This window comes from Hypanus sabinus, chromosome 9 (assembly GCF_030144855.1).
Source record: "Hypanus sabinus isolate sHypSab1 chromosome 9, sHypSab1.hap1, whole genome shotgun sequence".
NCBI lineage: Eukaryota > Metazoa > Chordata > Chondrichthyes > Myliobatiformes > Dasyatidae > Hypanus > Hypanus sabinus.
Window position 1 is genome coordinate 9,329,609 of NC_082714.1, and position 16,762 is coordinate 9,346,370.

The 16,762-nt window shown below is 47.1% G+C and overlaps 1 protein-coding gene across 1 annotated transcript in view; it reads left to right on the forward strand.

Moving 5' to 3' along the window:
* The first annotated feature begins 377 nt into the window (after positions 1–377).
* The window catches only part of fam20cb (FAM20C golgi associated secretory pathway kinase b), a 128,919-nt gene continuing 112,534 nt past the window's right edge, over positions 378–16,762 (forward strand). The window contains exons 1-2 of the mRNA XM_059979024.1: positions 378–1,145; positions 10,909–11,081. Coding sequence (XP_059835007.1) covers positions 700–1,145; positions 10,909–11,081 — 619 coding nt within the window. The 5' untranslated portion in view covers positions 378–699. The remainder of the gene's footprint in view (positions 1,146–10,908; positions 11,082–16,762) is intronic.

The window sequence follows — 16,762 nt, forward strand, 5'->3', positions numbered from 1 at the left end:
TCTGATTGGAAGCGGTGGACCATTGCAAGTGGCCAGGGGTGGGGGAAATCTTCCAGCTCCGGGGATCATCCCCACCCAGATCTTTCCCCCTTCCCACCCCCTCTTTCTGGGACAAGACTCCGCCGGGACGGGAGAGCCGATTGGGGTACAGTTCGTCCAGACAACCCCTTCTTACCACCCCCCCCCCCCCGTATCCCTGTCTCTGGAGAAAGGTAGGGTTGGCTTTGTGGCGGGGAGTCACCATTACTCCTCCCATCCAGGGGAGGGGAGAAGGTTGAGAGTGTATGTGTGTGTGTTCGGTCTACTCTCCCCGACGCTGCCGGAGAGAGCGGCCGCCGGATTTCCAATCAGTGAGTGGCTCTGCGTCTGATGCACCTTCTCGGAACCCGCTGGCAGGTTGAGAGCGAGAGGGAGACACTTCCACACACACTGCGCCAAGACAGATGAGCCAGGAGCGCCAGGACTTGGAATGTGAAGCCGCTTCCAGATGACACGGCGCTGATCGGAGCGCTGCCCGCCGGTTGAGGGTTTGGAATCCCGCCTCCCTCCCCTCCTCTTGCTTCTCGTCCAATACCTCCTCTCTCTTTTTTTCCTCTCCCTCTCTTCCCATTTCTCCTCTCACTCCTTCCTTTTATCTCCCCGTCCCTCATCTCTTTTTTCCCTCCCCTCCCCTCCTCTCCCACCCTCCATCAGACAACGATGCTGCCGCGGAGGTTCCGGGTATTGGTCGTAACCGTCTTCCTGGTCGCCTGCACCATGCACATCCTGACGGACTTGCTGCCCCGCCTGGAGAGGAGGTCGGCGGGGGGAGCCTCCGGCGGGCCGGGGGCAGCTGCGGCGGCCGGGGGAGGAGGGGGTGAGGCCGGCTGCCCCTGCCAGCAGCACCGCCCGCCCGGCTGGAACAAGCACACACTGCGCATCCTGCAGGACTTCGGCACGGCGCCGGCCGCTAACCGCAGCGGCAAGCGGCTGGTGTCCGAAGGCGAGCCGCGGGCCGCCGCTCGAAGCCGCCCCTCCAAACTGGCCGCCCTCTTCGGCCACCCGCTCTACCAGAGGCCGCCGCCGGCACTCGGCACCCAGGACATCCTCTTCAACGTCAACTCGGACATCAGGTTCAACCCCAAGGCCGGCGACCCCCGAGACTGGTAAGTCCTTGAGAGGCTGGGGTGGGGGGTGTAGGTGGTGGTGATGTTTGTTCCTTTCTTGTCGGCTTTCGGCCCATCGGATTAGTCCGGGTTTCTCCCCTTAACCTAACATTCCCCTCAAATTACACCCGCACCCACACACATTTGGGACAATTTATAGTGTTAACCTACTCCGTACAAATCCTGTGTTTATTCCCCCCCCCCCCCCCCCCCCCACTATTAACTCCCCTCAAATTCCACTATTCGCCTCCACACTCCGGGCGAGTAGCAGTGGCCGATACACCGGCACTGATTTCTACTTCATTCTCCCGAAGTTTGCATGATTCTCTGCCCAACCTGCACGCTGGAAGCAGTTCACAGCGGCCAGTGAACCGGCACTCACTGTGACACCCACTTTCACCTTCCCGTCAATAGCCCCAATTGGCTTAAACACTTGGGTCAATTTACAGTGGTCATTTTTAAGTTACTCTCCCTATGATCCTATAAACTTCCCCACCCCACCCCCCCCCAAAAATTCTACCCTTTACTAACCCGTTAGTCTGTTTCTCTTTAGCAGAGAAACAGGTCCTTTGGCCCCAAACCAGGGCTAATTTATTCTACTTTAATATAATTATTTGGTTATCTATCTGCCTATCTATCTATCTATCTATATATCTATCTATCTATTTATTTATTTATTAAGAGTGGGGTCCCCATCCTTTTTATGCCATGGACCCCTACCATTAACTGAGGGGGTCTGTGAACCCCTGATTTAGAGATACAACATGGGATAAAGCCTACGGGCTCAATGAGCCACATGAACCAACAGCCCACTTATTTACTCCAAGCCTAATCGCAGGACAATTTACAATGACCAATTAAACTACTAACCGGTCCGTGTTTGGACTGTGAGAGGAAACGGGGAAACCCCACGCGGTCACGAGGAGAATGTACAAACTTTCTGACAGAGGATGCTGGAATTGAACTCTAAACTCTGATGCCCCAAGCTGTACCTGTGGCATCTTCCCCCCCCCCCCCCCAGAGTCTACCCCTCACTTACACACTTGAGGTCTGTAACCGATACTTATTCCATTTCATCCTCGCCACGTCCCCATCGACTCTCCCCAGGTCCTACCCTTCACCTACACCCAATATAATCTGTTCTTTCTTAAGGAACTTTCAGTCCCAATTTTCCTGCCATCCACCTGCACAAAATTTAGTGTCCAATTGACCCAAGACCTGCACACACCTCCTGTGGGGGGAACTGGAGTTCCTAAGGCAATGTCCCTTTAAAACAGAGACGTCCTTTTAGAACAGAGATGAGGAGAAATTTCTTCAGCCACAGGGACGTGAATCTGTGAGACTCATTGCCTCGAATGGCTGTGGAGGTCAAGTGGTTAGGTATATTTAAAGTGGAGGTTAGCTTGTTTTTGGTTAATCAGGGTGTCAAAGGTTACAGAGAGAAGGCAGGAGAAAGGGGTTGAGAGGTATAAAGCAGTTATGTTGGAATGGTGGAGCCGAGTCCACTGAACCAAACGGTTTGATTTCCGCTCCCATGTCTTATAGTTTTATTGAACCTCCCCCCCCCCCCCCCACCCCGTCAGAGGGAGAATATGCAAACTCCATGCAGTCTGCTCCCAAGGTTGAGACTGAACCAGTGTTTCTGGAGTGCTTTGTCTCTGGTTACGACAGTGTACCCCCTTCTCACACCCGGAGTATTCAGAAGATGAGGATCCAAGAGGAGAGAGTCGGCAGGCATGAGGGTTGAGTGTTGGTCTTCCCGATCTATCGCTCTCTGCTGAAGGCAGAACAACCAAAAGTGAGGAGGAAGAGATGTTTTGTCGACTCGCTGAGTGGTTGGGGGCAGGACGACAGATGAGTGGAAAGACGAAAGGGTTTTGGACCGAAGGCAGATGAAAGTTGAGTTGACTGGATGGAGGTGAACTGTGGGGTGTGGCAGTTACGTAGCAGTTAGTGCCACGTTGTTCCAGCTCAGAGTTCGGAGTTCAGTTCCGGCGCAGTCTTTGTGGAGTTTGCTTGTTCTCCCAGTAAGCACATGGGTTTCCTGTGGTGCTTTGGATTCCATTCACAGCCCAAAGACGGACTGGTTAGTATGTTAGTTGGGCTTTGTAATTAGACCGGCGTTTAATTGGGGGTTGCTGAACAGCACGGCTTGAAGGGCCCAAAGGGTCTGTCCCATGTTGTTATCTCTAAATAAATCAAAAACTTATTCCCTGGTGAGAAGGGAGAAATAACAATTACAAGAGAGCATGATTGGAGCAAAGTATGGGGTGGGGTGGGGGGGGGATGATGTCAGAGGTAGTATTTTCACACGGAGAGGTGGGTGGGTAGGAAACGATGCCAGGGGTGGTGGTAGAGGTAGAAACATTAGAGAACATGGAGCACTACATTTGGCCCATGATGTTGTGCTGACTTTTTAACCTATTTTAAGATCAATCTATATCTTCCATCCAAAATAGCCTTTCATTGTTCTAATGGAACAGAGACATTTAAGAGCAATGTTCCCTCTTAATATTTTTTTACAGCTGTGCGGACTAACCGCTGCTCTGCGCAGGAAATTTTTACATGGCCGGAAAACTCTGCAGCACTTTAATTTTTTTTTTGGTAACGTGTACAATGTATATTTAGAATGAGTAGCTGTGTGGTAACAAAGACAAAGTGCACAAGAGCATTTTAGTTACTGCGCTGCCGCGCACCTGCATAGATTAGAGGGATAAGAGACTCATAGGTAGGCACATGGATGACAGAAAAATGGAGGGCTATGTAGGAGAGAAGCATTCAATTAATCTTCTTTTAATAGGTTAAAAGTTTGGTGCAACTTCATGGGCTTAAGTTGTACTGTGCTGTATTGTTCTATGCTCTAAGGCAGCTGATGAAGACAGACAGGGTTGTTCTAACATAGAACCAATACTGCCTCGATGGGCAGAATGGCCCCTGTGTTACTTTTAACCTTGTGATTCAGAGTGGAGGGAGGGATCCCAGTTTGGATCTAGGAGCAGAGGGAGAGAGAGAGTATTCTGTCACCTCTTTCAGTCTATAGAGAGACTGCCTCAGACTTCTCTCTGCCTACTCTGACTATCTCTCTCTTCCTCTCTCGTCTTACCTACTCTCTCACAATCCCTCTTTCTCCCTCACTCCCCCTTACCCCCTTGTTCTCTCTCCCCCTTGCCACCTCTGCCTCTCAAACTTTTCTACCCCTGCCCCTTCTCTCCTCTGTGACCGCTCTCCTATCCCTGCACCCCCACTCTTCCCCCCCCCCCACCCATCACAGAGATTTAGAGTCCTCGGTGGTGAGGACAGACTGGAAAGGCTGAGGCTCGTATACCTTCTTCTGAATGGTAGCAGCGCAAGGAGACCGTGACCTGGTTAGTGGTGGGGGTCTTTGATGATGGATGCTGCTTCCATGTGGATGTGTTTGTGGTTGGGGGGGGGGGCTTTACCCATGATGGACTGGGCTGTATCCATTACTGTGTAGAAACATAGAAAACCTACAGCACAATACAGGTCTTTCGGCCCACAAAGTTTGCCGAACATGTCCCTACCTTAGAAATTACTAGGGTTGCCCGTAGCCCTTCATTTTTCTAAGCTCCATGTACCTATCCAAAAGCCTCTTAAAAGGCTCTATTGTATCCGCCCCCACCACCATTGCCAGCAGCCCATTCCACGCACTCACCACTCTCTGAGTAAAAACTTACCCCTGATGTCTCCTCTGTACGTACTCCCCAGCACCTTAAACCTGTGTCCTCTTGTGGCAGCCATTTCAGCCCTGGGAAAAAGCCTCTGACTATCCACACGATCAATGCCTCTCATCATCTTATACACCTCTATCAGGTCACCTCTCATCCTCCATCGCTCCAAGGAGAAAAGGCCGAGTTCACTCAACCTGTTTTCATAAGGCATGCTCCCCAATCCAGGCAACATCGTTGTAAATCTCCTCTGCACCCTTTCTATGGCTTCCATATCCTCCCTGTAATGAGGCGACCAGAACTGAGCACAGTAGGATTTTGTAGGATTTTCCTGTAAAGAGCATTGGTGTTTCCATACCAGGCTGTGATGCAGCCAGTAAATATACTCTCCATCGCACATCTATAGAAATTTGGCAAAGTTTTAGATGTCATGCCAAATCTTTGCAAACTCCTAAGGAAGTAGATGTGTTGCCATGCTTTCTTCATAGTTGCACCTGCGTGATGGGCCCAGGACAGATCCTCTGAAACGATAATTCCAAGGAATTTAATGGTGCTGACCCTCTCCACCCGTGGCTCATGGTCTTCTCGGTTTCCTCCTCCCGAAGTCAATAATCAGCTCTTTACGTCTTGCTGATAATGAGTGACATTGAACTGGCAGTCAGGAAGGGGGAGAGGAGGCAGAATGTTCTATCACATTTGCACAGGATTTGAGAAAGCCATGAACTGCGAGGCTGGAGATTGGGATGAGTCTAACATTCAGATGATGGACTGAGTGGCCTCCTCTGTCTCATGAACATTCAGTGATACTATGTTGAAACACTTAAGGGGAAGGTGAGAAGCATGTTTTGCACAATGGTGAGAGGACACTTCCTTGGAAGGGTGGTTTAGACTGGGTCCTCTGTGAGCTTAACCATGATGTCTTACTGCCAACATGGGTTGGAACTGGGGTTAGGAGATATGAGAGACTGCAGAAGCTAGAAACTGAAGAAAAACCTAAAAAATGCTGGAGGCCCTTTAAGGATCTCGATTCAAAACATCTCCCTTCGTGGATGCTGATTTCCCCTAGCTTTGTAAATGTTGCTCTGGATTCTAGCCTCTACAGTTCCTTGAAAGGCCTTGGCCGGAAATGTCAACTGGTTATTTCCCTCAATAGGTTCCCATTCGGTTCCTCCAGAGCTTTGTGCAGAATTAGACTTCGTCGGACTGAACCTGATGGGCAGCACCTCAGTCTCCCCTGCTGTTAGAAGAGGCAGAGGGACCGGGGAGAAAGAATGGGGGGGGAAGAAAAAATTAGATGGGGGAGAGAGAGAGAGAGAAAGGAATAGAGATGGAGAGGGAAGTAGAGAGACAGATAGGGAAATGGGAGGGAGGGAGAAAGATGGAGAGAGAAAGGGAGGGGAAAGAAAGAAGGTGCAAGAGAGACAGGAGGGAAGAAAGAGAGAGAGAAAAGGGGGAGAGACAGAAAAGCAGAGAGAAATAGTCAGATGAGACAGAGAGAGATCACGAGAGAGAAGGGCAGAGAGGGAGAGAGGAGGAGACAGCTGGAAAGAGGGGGTTAAAAGTGACAGGGAGAGGGTAGACAGTTGGAAAGGAGAGAGGAGCAGATATCTTGGCCTGAAATCTACAGCTTGTCCCAATCTTATTTTTCTTGTGTGTTGTCCTTGGTGATGCTTTGACACGGAGACAGTCACTCCCCCTGCTCTCAGTCTCCTCTGGAAAGGACTATTGTTCTTTCTGGCTTCAGCGCTTGCCTTCCTTTATTGAAAAAGACTCGTATTCTGTAGCCTGGTGGCAGCAGAGGCTGGATCTGGGAACAAACTCTGCTTGTCAGTCCCTGTGGCAGGCAACAATTCATCTTTGGGTTAAATAAACACAGACATTTCCCATTCTCTCTCCTCCACAGATCTGTCTCTCTCGCTCTATCACAGTCCCCACTGTGCTCACTTTGCAACCCCCACCCTCTCGCACTCTTGACCCTCTCTCTCCTCTGTCACATCCTTCAGTTACCACAGGCAGCCAGCCCGTGTCCCTGTCTCAGGCCTCTATCAGTCTGGTCATCCCCCTCTCTTTCTCCCCCCTCTCCCTCTCTGCCCCCTCTCTCCCCCCTCACCCCTTCACCCTCCCTCTCTCTCCCTCCTCTTCAGTTTTCTGCCTCTCAACTGATCACCCCCCTCCCTTCCGACCTCTCCTCGTGGATCACAACGTAACCCCTCTCTGAACCCTGCTCTGCCTCTCGACCCTTCACTGCTCCATCCTACTTTACCCCAGGCACCTCTCTCTCCTCTCCTGTCACCCTGCGCTCCCTCTCTCATCCCTGCCCACTGCCCACATGGGTATCACCCCTCCTCACTGCCCCTTTTTCTCTGACTATGGCCCCATTTTTGACATTGGGATTTCCCTGTCCACCATGTGTGTTATTACCCTGTCAGGTAGGTTGAAGAAACAAGGTAAGTGTTGTCTTCAGTGGGGACAACTTCCTGACTGAATTTGCAGCCTCTGTCCTTCCTCAGTGTGACATTGGGATCCGAGGACAGGTTGTCAGATTTTCTAGCCACACGCTCAAAGCTCTCATTCCTTTTCCCCAGAACGTAGGCTCTGTATAATTTTCCAATGACAGATCATTTGCTAAATCTGGCGCGACGATCATTTGTGCAAGAGTCTCTCCTGTTACGTTCCTTTTCAACATCCCTTCCCCACTTCTCTCTTTGTGCTTGTTCCTTCTCCCTGCCACGTTTCCATCTTCCAATCTCTTCCCCTTCCCCCACCCTCACTCCATTTCTCTTTCCTGTGTAGAGTCACAGATGCTCGCTCGTTAGTAGGAGCACAGTGATGTTAAGAGCCTCGTTACATTATTTATCTGGAAACAGAGTGCGGAATAACCCCTTTGAGCCAGGCCGCCCAGCAACCCTCTGCTTTAACCCTAGCTGAATCACAGGACGATTAATAATGACCAATTAAACTTCTAAAGCGTACACCTTTGAATGTGGGAGGAAACCGGAATGCACACGGGAAGGACCGCTCAAACTCCTTACGCACAGCGACAGGAATCGAACCCGGGTCACTGGGGCTGTGAAGCGAGGCGCTGACCATTTCGTTACCCCACCGCCACCCTGAGTGACAATCTACACTCCAATCCAACGGCTGTTACCATGCTGCGATTGAAACTCGGGCCTGAAGGTTCCAGTCTCAAGCTTCTGTATTGCTAGTCAGCTGACTTAACCAATAACCAGCCACTGCACTTGTGGGCAGTGCTATTGGCATAGTAGTTTCTGTGAAGTTATTAAAGAGCCAACAACCCATTGGTGTCGTCCAGGCTCTCCGGTTTTTCTTTCACGTTCCAAAGACATACAGGTTAGATTTAGGGTTAGTGAGATGTGGGCATGCTATGGTGACATCAGAACATACATTTGCCTTTACTTAAGGTGGTACAGTTGGGTGGGGGTGGGATGTGGCAATGTGCCTCTTCCACAGGACGTGTAAGGTGCCTCTTTCATCTACAAGCCTGCAAGTCACTCTTGGGCAAGGTGTAGCACCTGCTTAGCCTCCTGATCGGGGACATCGTGAAGCCATGGGAGCAGGTGGTGGATTGTTTTATGAGTAGATGATGCATATGACAAGTCCTGGTTCTGTGACCACTAACACCAGGCAGACAATCTCTGAAAAGAATTGATAATGGCTGGGGCAACTTCTATAGATAAATTTGCCAAAAACAATCATTGCCACAGAACGACCATGATTGCCCACATCGTACGACATAACGATCAGTAGTGTAACAGTAAATGTTATGTTATTACAGTGTCAGTGACCCTTGTCTGTAAGTAGTTTGTATGCTCTCTGATTCGCTGTGTGGGTTTCCTCACGGTGCTCCAGTTTCCTCCCACATTTCAAAGACGTATGGGTTAGTAGATAAATTAGCCTTGTGCGTATGATTGAGTGGAGTGAGATTGTGCTGCAAGGACCTGTTACCGTGGGTATAATTGGGTGGAGTGAGCTGATTGTTCTGCAAGGACCTGTTACCGCGGGTATAATTGGGTGGTGTGAGCTGATTGTGCTGTAAGGACCTGTTACCATGGGTATAATTGTGTGGCGTAAGCTGATTGTGCTGCAAGGACCTGTTACCGTGGGTATAATTGGGTGGTGTGAGATTGTGCTGGGGGGACCTGTTACTGTGGGTATAATTGGGTGGTGTGAGATTGTGCTGCAAGGACCTGTTACTGTGGGTATAATTGGGTGGAGTGAGCTGATTGTGCTGTAAGGACCTGTTACCATGGGTATAATTGTGTGGCGTAAGCTGATTGTGCTGCAAGGACCTGTTACCGTGGGTATAATTGGGTGGTGTGAGATTGTGCTGCAAGGACCTGTTACCGTGGGTATAATTGGGTGGAGTGAGCTGATTGTGCTGCAAGGACCTGTTACCGCGGGTATAATTGGGTGGTGTGAGCTGATTGTGCTGTAAGGACCTGTTACCATGGGTATAATTGTGTGGCGTAAGCTGATTGTGCTGCAAGGACCTGTTACCGTGGGTATAATTGGGTGGTGTGAGATTGTGCTGCAAGGACCTTTTACTGTGGGTATAATTGGGTGGAGTGAGCTGATTGTGCTGTAAGGACCTGTTACCATGGGTATAATTGTGTGGCGTAAGCTGATTGTGCTGCAAGGACCTGTTACCGTGGGTATAATTGGGTGGTGTGAGATTGTGCTGGGGGGACCTGTTACTGTGGGTATAATTGGGGGTGTGAGTTGATTGTGCTGGGGGGACCTGTTACCATGGGTATAATTGTGTGGCGTAAGCTGATTGTGCTGTAAGGACCTGTTACCGTGGGTATAATTGGGGGTGTGAGTTGATTGTGCTGGGGGGACCTGTTACCGTGGGTATAATTGGGGGTGTGAGTTGATTGTGCTGGGGGGACCTGTTACCATGGGTATAATTGTGTGGCGTAAGCTGATTGTGCTGTAAGGACCTGTTACCGTGGGTATAATTGGGGGTGTGAGTTGATTGTGCTGGGGGGACCTGTTACCGTGGGTATAATTGGGGGTGTGAGTTGATTGTGCTGGGGGGACCTGTTACCATGGGTATAATTGGGGGTGTGAGTTGATTGTGCTGGGGGGACCTGTTACCGTGCTGTATCTCTGAACAAAAGTAAAGCCTTCAGCAGGTCAGGCCGCATCTGTAGAGATAAATCAGAGTTAATGTTTCAGATCTGACACCCTTCATCAGAACCTGCTTCTCATACCTGGAACATCAACTCTGCTTCTCTGCAGATGCTGCCTGACTCAATGAGTACTTCTCACATTCTCACCACCCTCTGAATGAAGAAATTGCCCCTCAGGTTCTCTTTAAGTATTTCACCTTTCACCTGTGACGTCTATTTCCACTCTCACTCAATATTAGCCTTCTTCCATTTACCCTTTATAATTTTGTATCCCTCTATCGAATCTCTCCTCAATCTAGTATGCTCCAGGGAATGAAACCTAATCTATTTGACTGTTAGGTCCTCAAATCAAATCCCGACAATGTCCTCCTAAACTTTCTTTGTTCTCTTTCTACGTCCTTCCTGTGGGTAAGTGATAGGAACTACACACATATTCCAAATTAGGCCTCGCCAATGTTTAATACAACTTCAACATAACATCTCAACTCCTGTACTTTGATCTACCTATGAAGCCACTTCTAAGGATTTATGGATCTATACTCCCTGATCACTTTGTTCTTGGCACTCCCCAGTGCCCTATCATTCGCTGTGTAAGTCTGACCCTGCTTTGCCATCTGCAGTGAATGCGGGACGGTACCTACTTGGTCACGGTGAGAACATACAAACTCCACACAGACAGCACCAGAGGTCTGGATCAAACATGGCTCACTGAAACTGTGAGGCAACAGGCCTACTAACTCTGCAAATTTTGTCACCGCAAATCCCCTTTGCCAGCGTGCCCTTGAAAATTGAGTCCTGATGAAGGGTCCTGATGCAGAACACCAGCTGTTTATTCCTTTTCGGAGATGCTGCTGAGATCTACTGAGTTCCTGCACTTTGAAAATGGATTGACAGGTTTGACCGTCTAATCCTTTCTGTTTTCAGGGCAAACGAAGAGGAAGGTGACCTCTCGGCCCCCAGTGAAACGTCAATCGACTCGTACCCCAACTGGTTAAAATTCCACATCGGGATAAACCGTTATGAGTTGTACTCACGGCACAATCCGGCGATCGAGGCTTTGCTAGGGGACCTGGCCACTCAACACATCTCCAGTGTGGGTGAGAAAATCTCTCTTTCATTTATCAACTCTACCCCTCTATCCCTAATCACTACAGTGGAAACACAGCACATATAATGTGTCTTTGTAAGGAGATAAGTTGAGAAAGTGACTTTGCAATTTCGGATCTCTCTGTGAAGGTATGCATAGCGGTGTCTTTATTAGGTACACCGGTATATCTGCTTGTTAATGCAAATATTTAATGCGACTGAAAGTCAGTGGATAGAAGCACGCAGACGTGGTCAAGAGGTTCAGTTGTTATTCAGGCCAAACATCCGAATGGGGAAGAAATGTGATCTGAATGACTGTAACTGTGGAATGATTGTTGGTGCCAGACAGGGTGGTTTGATTATCTCAGAAAGTGCTGATCTCCTGGGATTTTCACAAGTAATAGTCTCCAGAGTTTACAGAGAATGGTGCAAAAAAAAACCACAGAACATCCAGTGAGTGGCAGTTCTGTGGGTGAAAGTTCCTTGTTAATGAAACAGGTCAGAGGAGAATGGCCAGACTGGTTCAAACCGACAGAAAGGTGACAGTAACTCAAATAACCACACATTACAACAGTGGTGTGCAGAAGAGCATCTCTGAATGCACAACACATTGAACCTTGAAGTGGATGGGCTACAGCAGCCGAAGACCACAAACATACACTTTATTAGGTAAAGGAGGTGCCTAATAAAGTGCCATTGGGCGTAATCTGTCTTTGTAAGGAGATAAGTTGTCCCTCTGAGAAAGTGACTTCGAGATTACAGATCTGTGTGAAAATAATTCCTTGTCTTATTACCTCAAATAAAAAAAAACTGCATGAAGATGGAGGCGAATGAATAAAATCATTCTGGGACTAGCCAGTCCAACAGAGTGATTAAAGACTGATGTCTCAAGGGAGAGGTGCTAACAGATATAGCAGAATACCATTACAAATGCACCTTAAGTTAAATTTGCTGAAATCGTGGGCCAGATAACAAGCACTGGCAGTTGAGAAAACAATATAAATGCCTCCAATTTACACAATGCAATATTCTAAATAACATCAGGGATTGTGTCAAATTAAAGTTGTTTCTCAAAGAGCCAACATATTTATTCTGAGGCAGTGTTGAGTCAAGAGCTGAATTGCATACAGAATGTGCTGCTATTCCTCATGTATTATTATGGGGAGCTAGAATATTATTCATTATTATGTATTTTTTGTGGCTGGCATGATGGTGGTTAGCACAATTGCTTCATGTCGCCAGTGATCACTGGTCAGCACTGCTCCCTCTAAGCTGCATAGTTACATGGCTGCACAGGAACCACAATGCTCCCACACACATAGCCTTCATTGTCACATGGCTGGAATTTTCTGTTATATATTGTGAACATAATTTTAAATTGTGTTAATATAATTTTGAAATCTACATTAATATAATTGTGAAACACCCTGTAATTAATTATATATTAGTAAATACAATCCATAAGTTTTTAAAATAATAAATGTATCACAACCCTTACTTTGAAACATTTTAGAGCTTTTATGTATTTGCATTCTCAGTGTTTCAAGTTACAACACTGTTACTAAACAAGAACCTATCAATCTGTGCTTTAAATATACTCAATGGCTTGGCCTCCACATCCGGCTATAGTAATAAAGAAGTGATTGGGATTTGAAGGACACTCTCGGTCGAAGGCAATACTGACACACTGTTCCTTCTAAGTCACGCAGTCACACAGTAACTAAAAAGCTCCCGAGCACATAGCCTTCGGAATAAAGGCAGATGAGAAAATGCATACGAAATGTGGAAGATTTTCTTTGTGCTGTATTTCTTTATACTCTTGAATTAATAAATAAAATCAAAAGTATTTGATTTTTCAATTTTCATTCTTAGTACGTGTAGAATGCATATATCAAAAAGCACATTTAAAGTGCCACGCAGTTTTCAAGCTGTGTAAAAAATTTCCTGGTTAGAGCAATGGTTGGTCCATGCAGCTGTAAAAACAATTAGCGGGAACGTTGCCAATCATGGTTGGATTTCCAGTGCTGTCTGTATGGAGTTTATATGTTTTATTTAATTAATTAATTTGTTAATTCAGAAGCAGAATAGGATGCACCAAACCACAACAATCAGCTACCCACCAAGTTAACCTCAGTCTAATCACAGGAGACCTTACAATCAGCCCACTAACTGCTACATCTTTGTTCTGGGAGATGAAACTGAAGCACCTGGAGGAAACCCAGCCACGCACAGGAAGAACATAGAAACTTTCTTACAGCGGACGTCGGAATTGACCTCCGATGCCCCGAGCTGTAACAGTGTCACGCTGACCACTGTGCTATAGTGGTGCCCCGTGACTGTATTGGTTTCCTCCGGGTGCTCGTGTTCTCTCCCGCGTTCCAGTAGGTTGTGGGGGTGCTATGTTGGTGCTGAATCGTGGTGAAACTTGCTGGGCTGCCCCAGCATGTCTGCAATGCAAGTGCTGTATTTCATTGTATGTTTTTTGATGTACATGTGACCAAGTAAGCTGATCTTTAGATCTTGAATCGTTATTTTGTATGAAATGGGAGGAGATTCAATCTATTGAATCAATGCCAGCTTTCAAAGGAATCCCATCAATCTCACTTCCTGTTTATTCTCTCTCGCGTGCCTCTAAACTCCAGCCCAATTATTCTATTACCCAGCTACACAAGGGTTAATTTTCAATGGGCGATTAAACTTCCAACCCCCATACCTTTAGAGTGTGGCAGGAAATCGGAGCACTGTTGGGGGGGGGGGACGCACAAACTCCACACGGACAGCACCTGAGGTCCAGGATCGAATCCACGTCTCTGGAATTCTAAGGGAGAAGTTCTATATGTCATCCCACTGACATTTCGAGCAGAGAAGGCTGAGAGGGGCCACAATGGAGGTCGATACATAAGAAAATAGTCATACAAACAAAATGCTGAAGGAGCTCAGAAGGTCAGGCAGCATCTATGGAGAGGAATTTTAGCCCTTCACAGCCTAGGTCGACAACCTAAAATCGACATTTTAGCCCTTCACAGCCTAGATGAGATGAGGCCTGCGGTGGCTGACCTGCTTCAGGCCTCAACTCCTGTGTCAGTTTCCCACAGCCTTCAACGCCTTGATCTTTACAAAATCTGTCTGCTTCCTCACTAAATCCAGGCACGGCCCTCTGAAGCAGAGCATTTCAGGGAAGCACCACCCTCTGTGAGAAGACGTTCTCATGCACTGCAGCTGTGTAACACTGTCCCATCGTGCGAGCATCACTTGTGAAGTCAGAAGTGGAAAGAATGAGCAATTTCAAGTTCCTGGCTGTCCACAGCTATGATAACTGAACCTGGCCCCACCATACCAACGCAGCTATAAATAAGGCAAGGCAGCAGCTATGTTTCATTCGGAGTTTGAAGAGATTTGGTTTGTCCCCTAAAACACTCAAAAACATCTGCAGATATGGTGTGGAGAGCATTGTGACTGACGGCATCACTGTCTGGTATGGGGTGAGGGGCGGGGGGGCTACTGCACAAGATCGAAGTAAGTGCAAAAAATTGTAAGCTTAGTCAACTCCATCGTGGGTACTAGTCTCAGAAGTATCCAAGACAATTAGTCTTCCGAAACACTTGTTGCACCTGTCAGCTACTTGTAATTCATGACCAAGCACACCTAGTTCTCTTTGTAATTCACACCTGCAGTCTCTCATTTAGACAATAATCTGCCGGTGGATTCCTCTCACTGAGTTGCGTGATCTCACACTTCACCATGTTATGTGCCATTTGCCAAGTTTTCAATGACTCCCTGAACTGACAAATAACCTGTCACAGTGTTCACAACATGTTCTTTCACCTGCTTTCATGGAAACCTGATAGTTCTCCCCTTCCATAGGTCATGAATATAAACTTGCAGGTCAAGATCTGACCCTTCAGCTTGAAGAAGATCAATTGTATAGATACACGAGCTGCTGGAAATCTTGAGCAAAGCGCAAAGTGCTGGAGGAACTCAGCAAGTCAGGCAGCGTCTGTGAAGGGGAATCCAAGAAGGGAAGCTGGGATAATCCTGGCAGAAAACAACGATGGTGAATCAGAATCAGGATATTTATCACCGGCATGTGCCTTGAAATTTCTTAACTTAGCAGCAGCAGTTCAATGCAATACATAATCTCGAAGAAGAAAAAAAGTAATACATAAATAAGTAAATCTTACTCAGTAAGATTTACGTATATTCACGTATATTCAATAGATTAAAAATAGTGCAAAAAACAGAAATACTATATATTTTTTTAAAAAGTGAGGTAGTGTCAAAAGGTCCAATGTCCATTTAAGAATCAGATGACAGAAGGGAAGAATCTGTTCCTGAATCACTGAGTGTGTGCCATCAGGCTTCTGTACCTCCACCCTGATGGTAACAGTGAGAAAAGGGCATGCCCTGGGTCCTGGAGTTCCTTAATAATGGATGCTGCCTTTCTGAGACACCGTCATGGGTACTTTGTAGGCTGGTACCCAAGCTGGTGGTGGTAGAGGCAGGAGCTTCAATGACTTTTAGATAGGTACATGAAGATGAGGTAAATGGAAGAACATGGACATTGTGTAGGCAGAAGAGATTAGTTTAGTTGGCTATTTGATTATTATTTAATTGTTTTGGCACATCATTGTGGGCTGAAGGACCTGTTTGGCGTTGTACTATGTTCTAAATAGTTGATGCTTTGGGGTGAGACCCTTTAATAGGCCTGCCCTGGTGAAAGGTTTCGCCCCAAGATGTCCACTGTTTATTCTTCTCCATACTTGCTGCCTGAACAACTAAATCCCTCTAGCATAGGGGTTCTTAATCTTTTTTTTATGTCATGATCCAGTGAAGTCTATGGAACCCTTCTCAGAATAATGCATTGTAACAACTGTAATATGGTATGAAAATATCTGTGATTTCTATTGGTGACAAAGTCACAGCCACTGCTAATACTACCAGGCTTTGCTGCCTACATTCATCATTGAAGAAAAAGCTAAATTTCAGTTAGAGATCAGGGAAAATAAAGAGGTAAATTTTCTCCCGTCCAAGTTTGTGCGCCCCAGGTTAAGAAACCCTTCTTTAGCACTTTGTGTGTGAAGACTCATTATATCCGCTTGTGTGAAAACCAGTCTTCAATGCATGTTCATAAACTTCTATTTGTAAGGTCGCAGCCCCAAACATGCACTATCTATTTCCCTCCATAGATGCTGCCTGACCTGCAGCGTTCCCCAGCATTTTGTGTGTGGTGCTCTGGATTTCCAGCATCTGCAGAATTCCTTGTGTTTACAAGCTATTTATACAATTAGCAGTTGCCTTCTGGGTAGAATGTCGAACAGTGCAGCATGGGAACCTCACAATTAAACCAACTAAATTAGAAAATAAATGTCCAATGAAACTAAAGCCTTCCACCTACACAAGTTCCATAGCCTTCCATTCTCTGAACATTCACGTGTCTAAATAAACACCCCTATTGTATTTTCCCCCGTCACCACCCCTGGCTGCACATTCCATACACCTGCCACTCTCTGTGTATAAAAAATACTTGCCCTGTGCATCTCCACTGAACACCACCCCCACCCCCACCATCACCTTAAATGCATGGCCTCTAGTTTTAGACATCTTTAAGAGATTCTGACAACCTAAGCTATCTATGCCTCTCATAATGTTGTGAACTTCTATCAGATCTCCTCTCGGCTTCCGCCACTCCAGA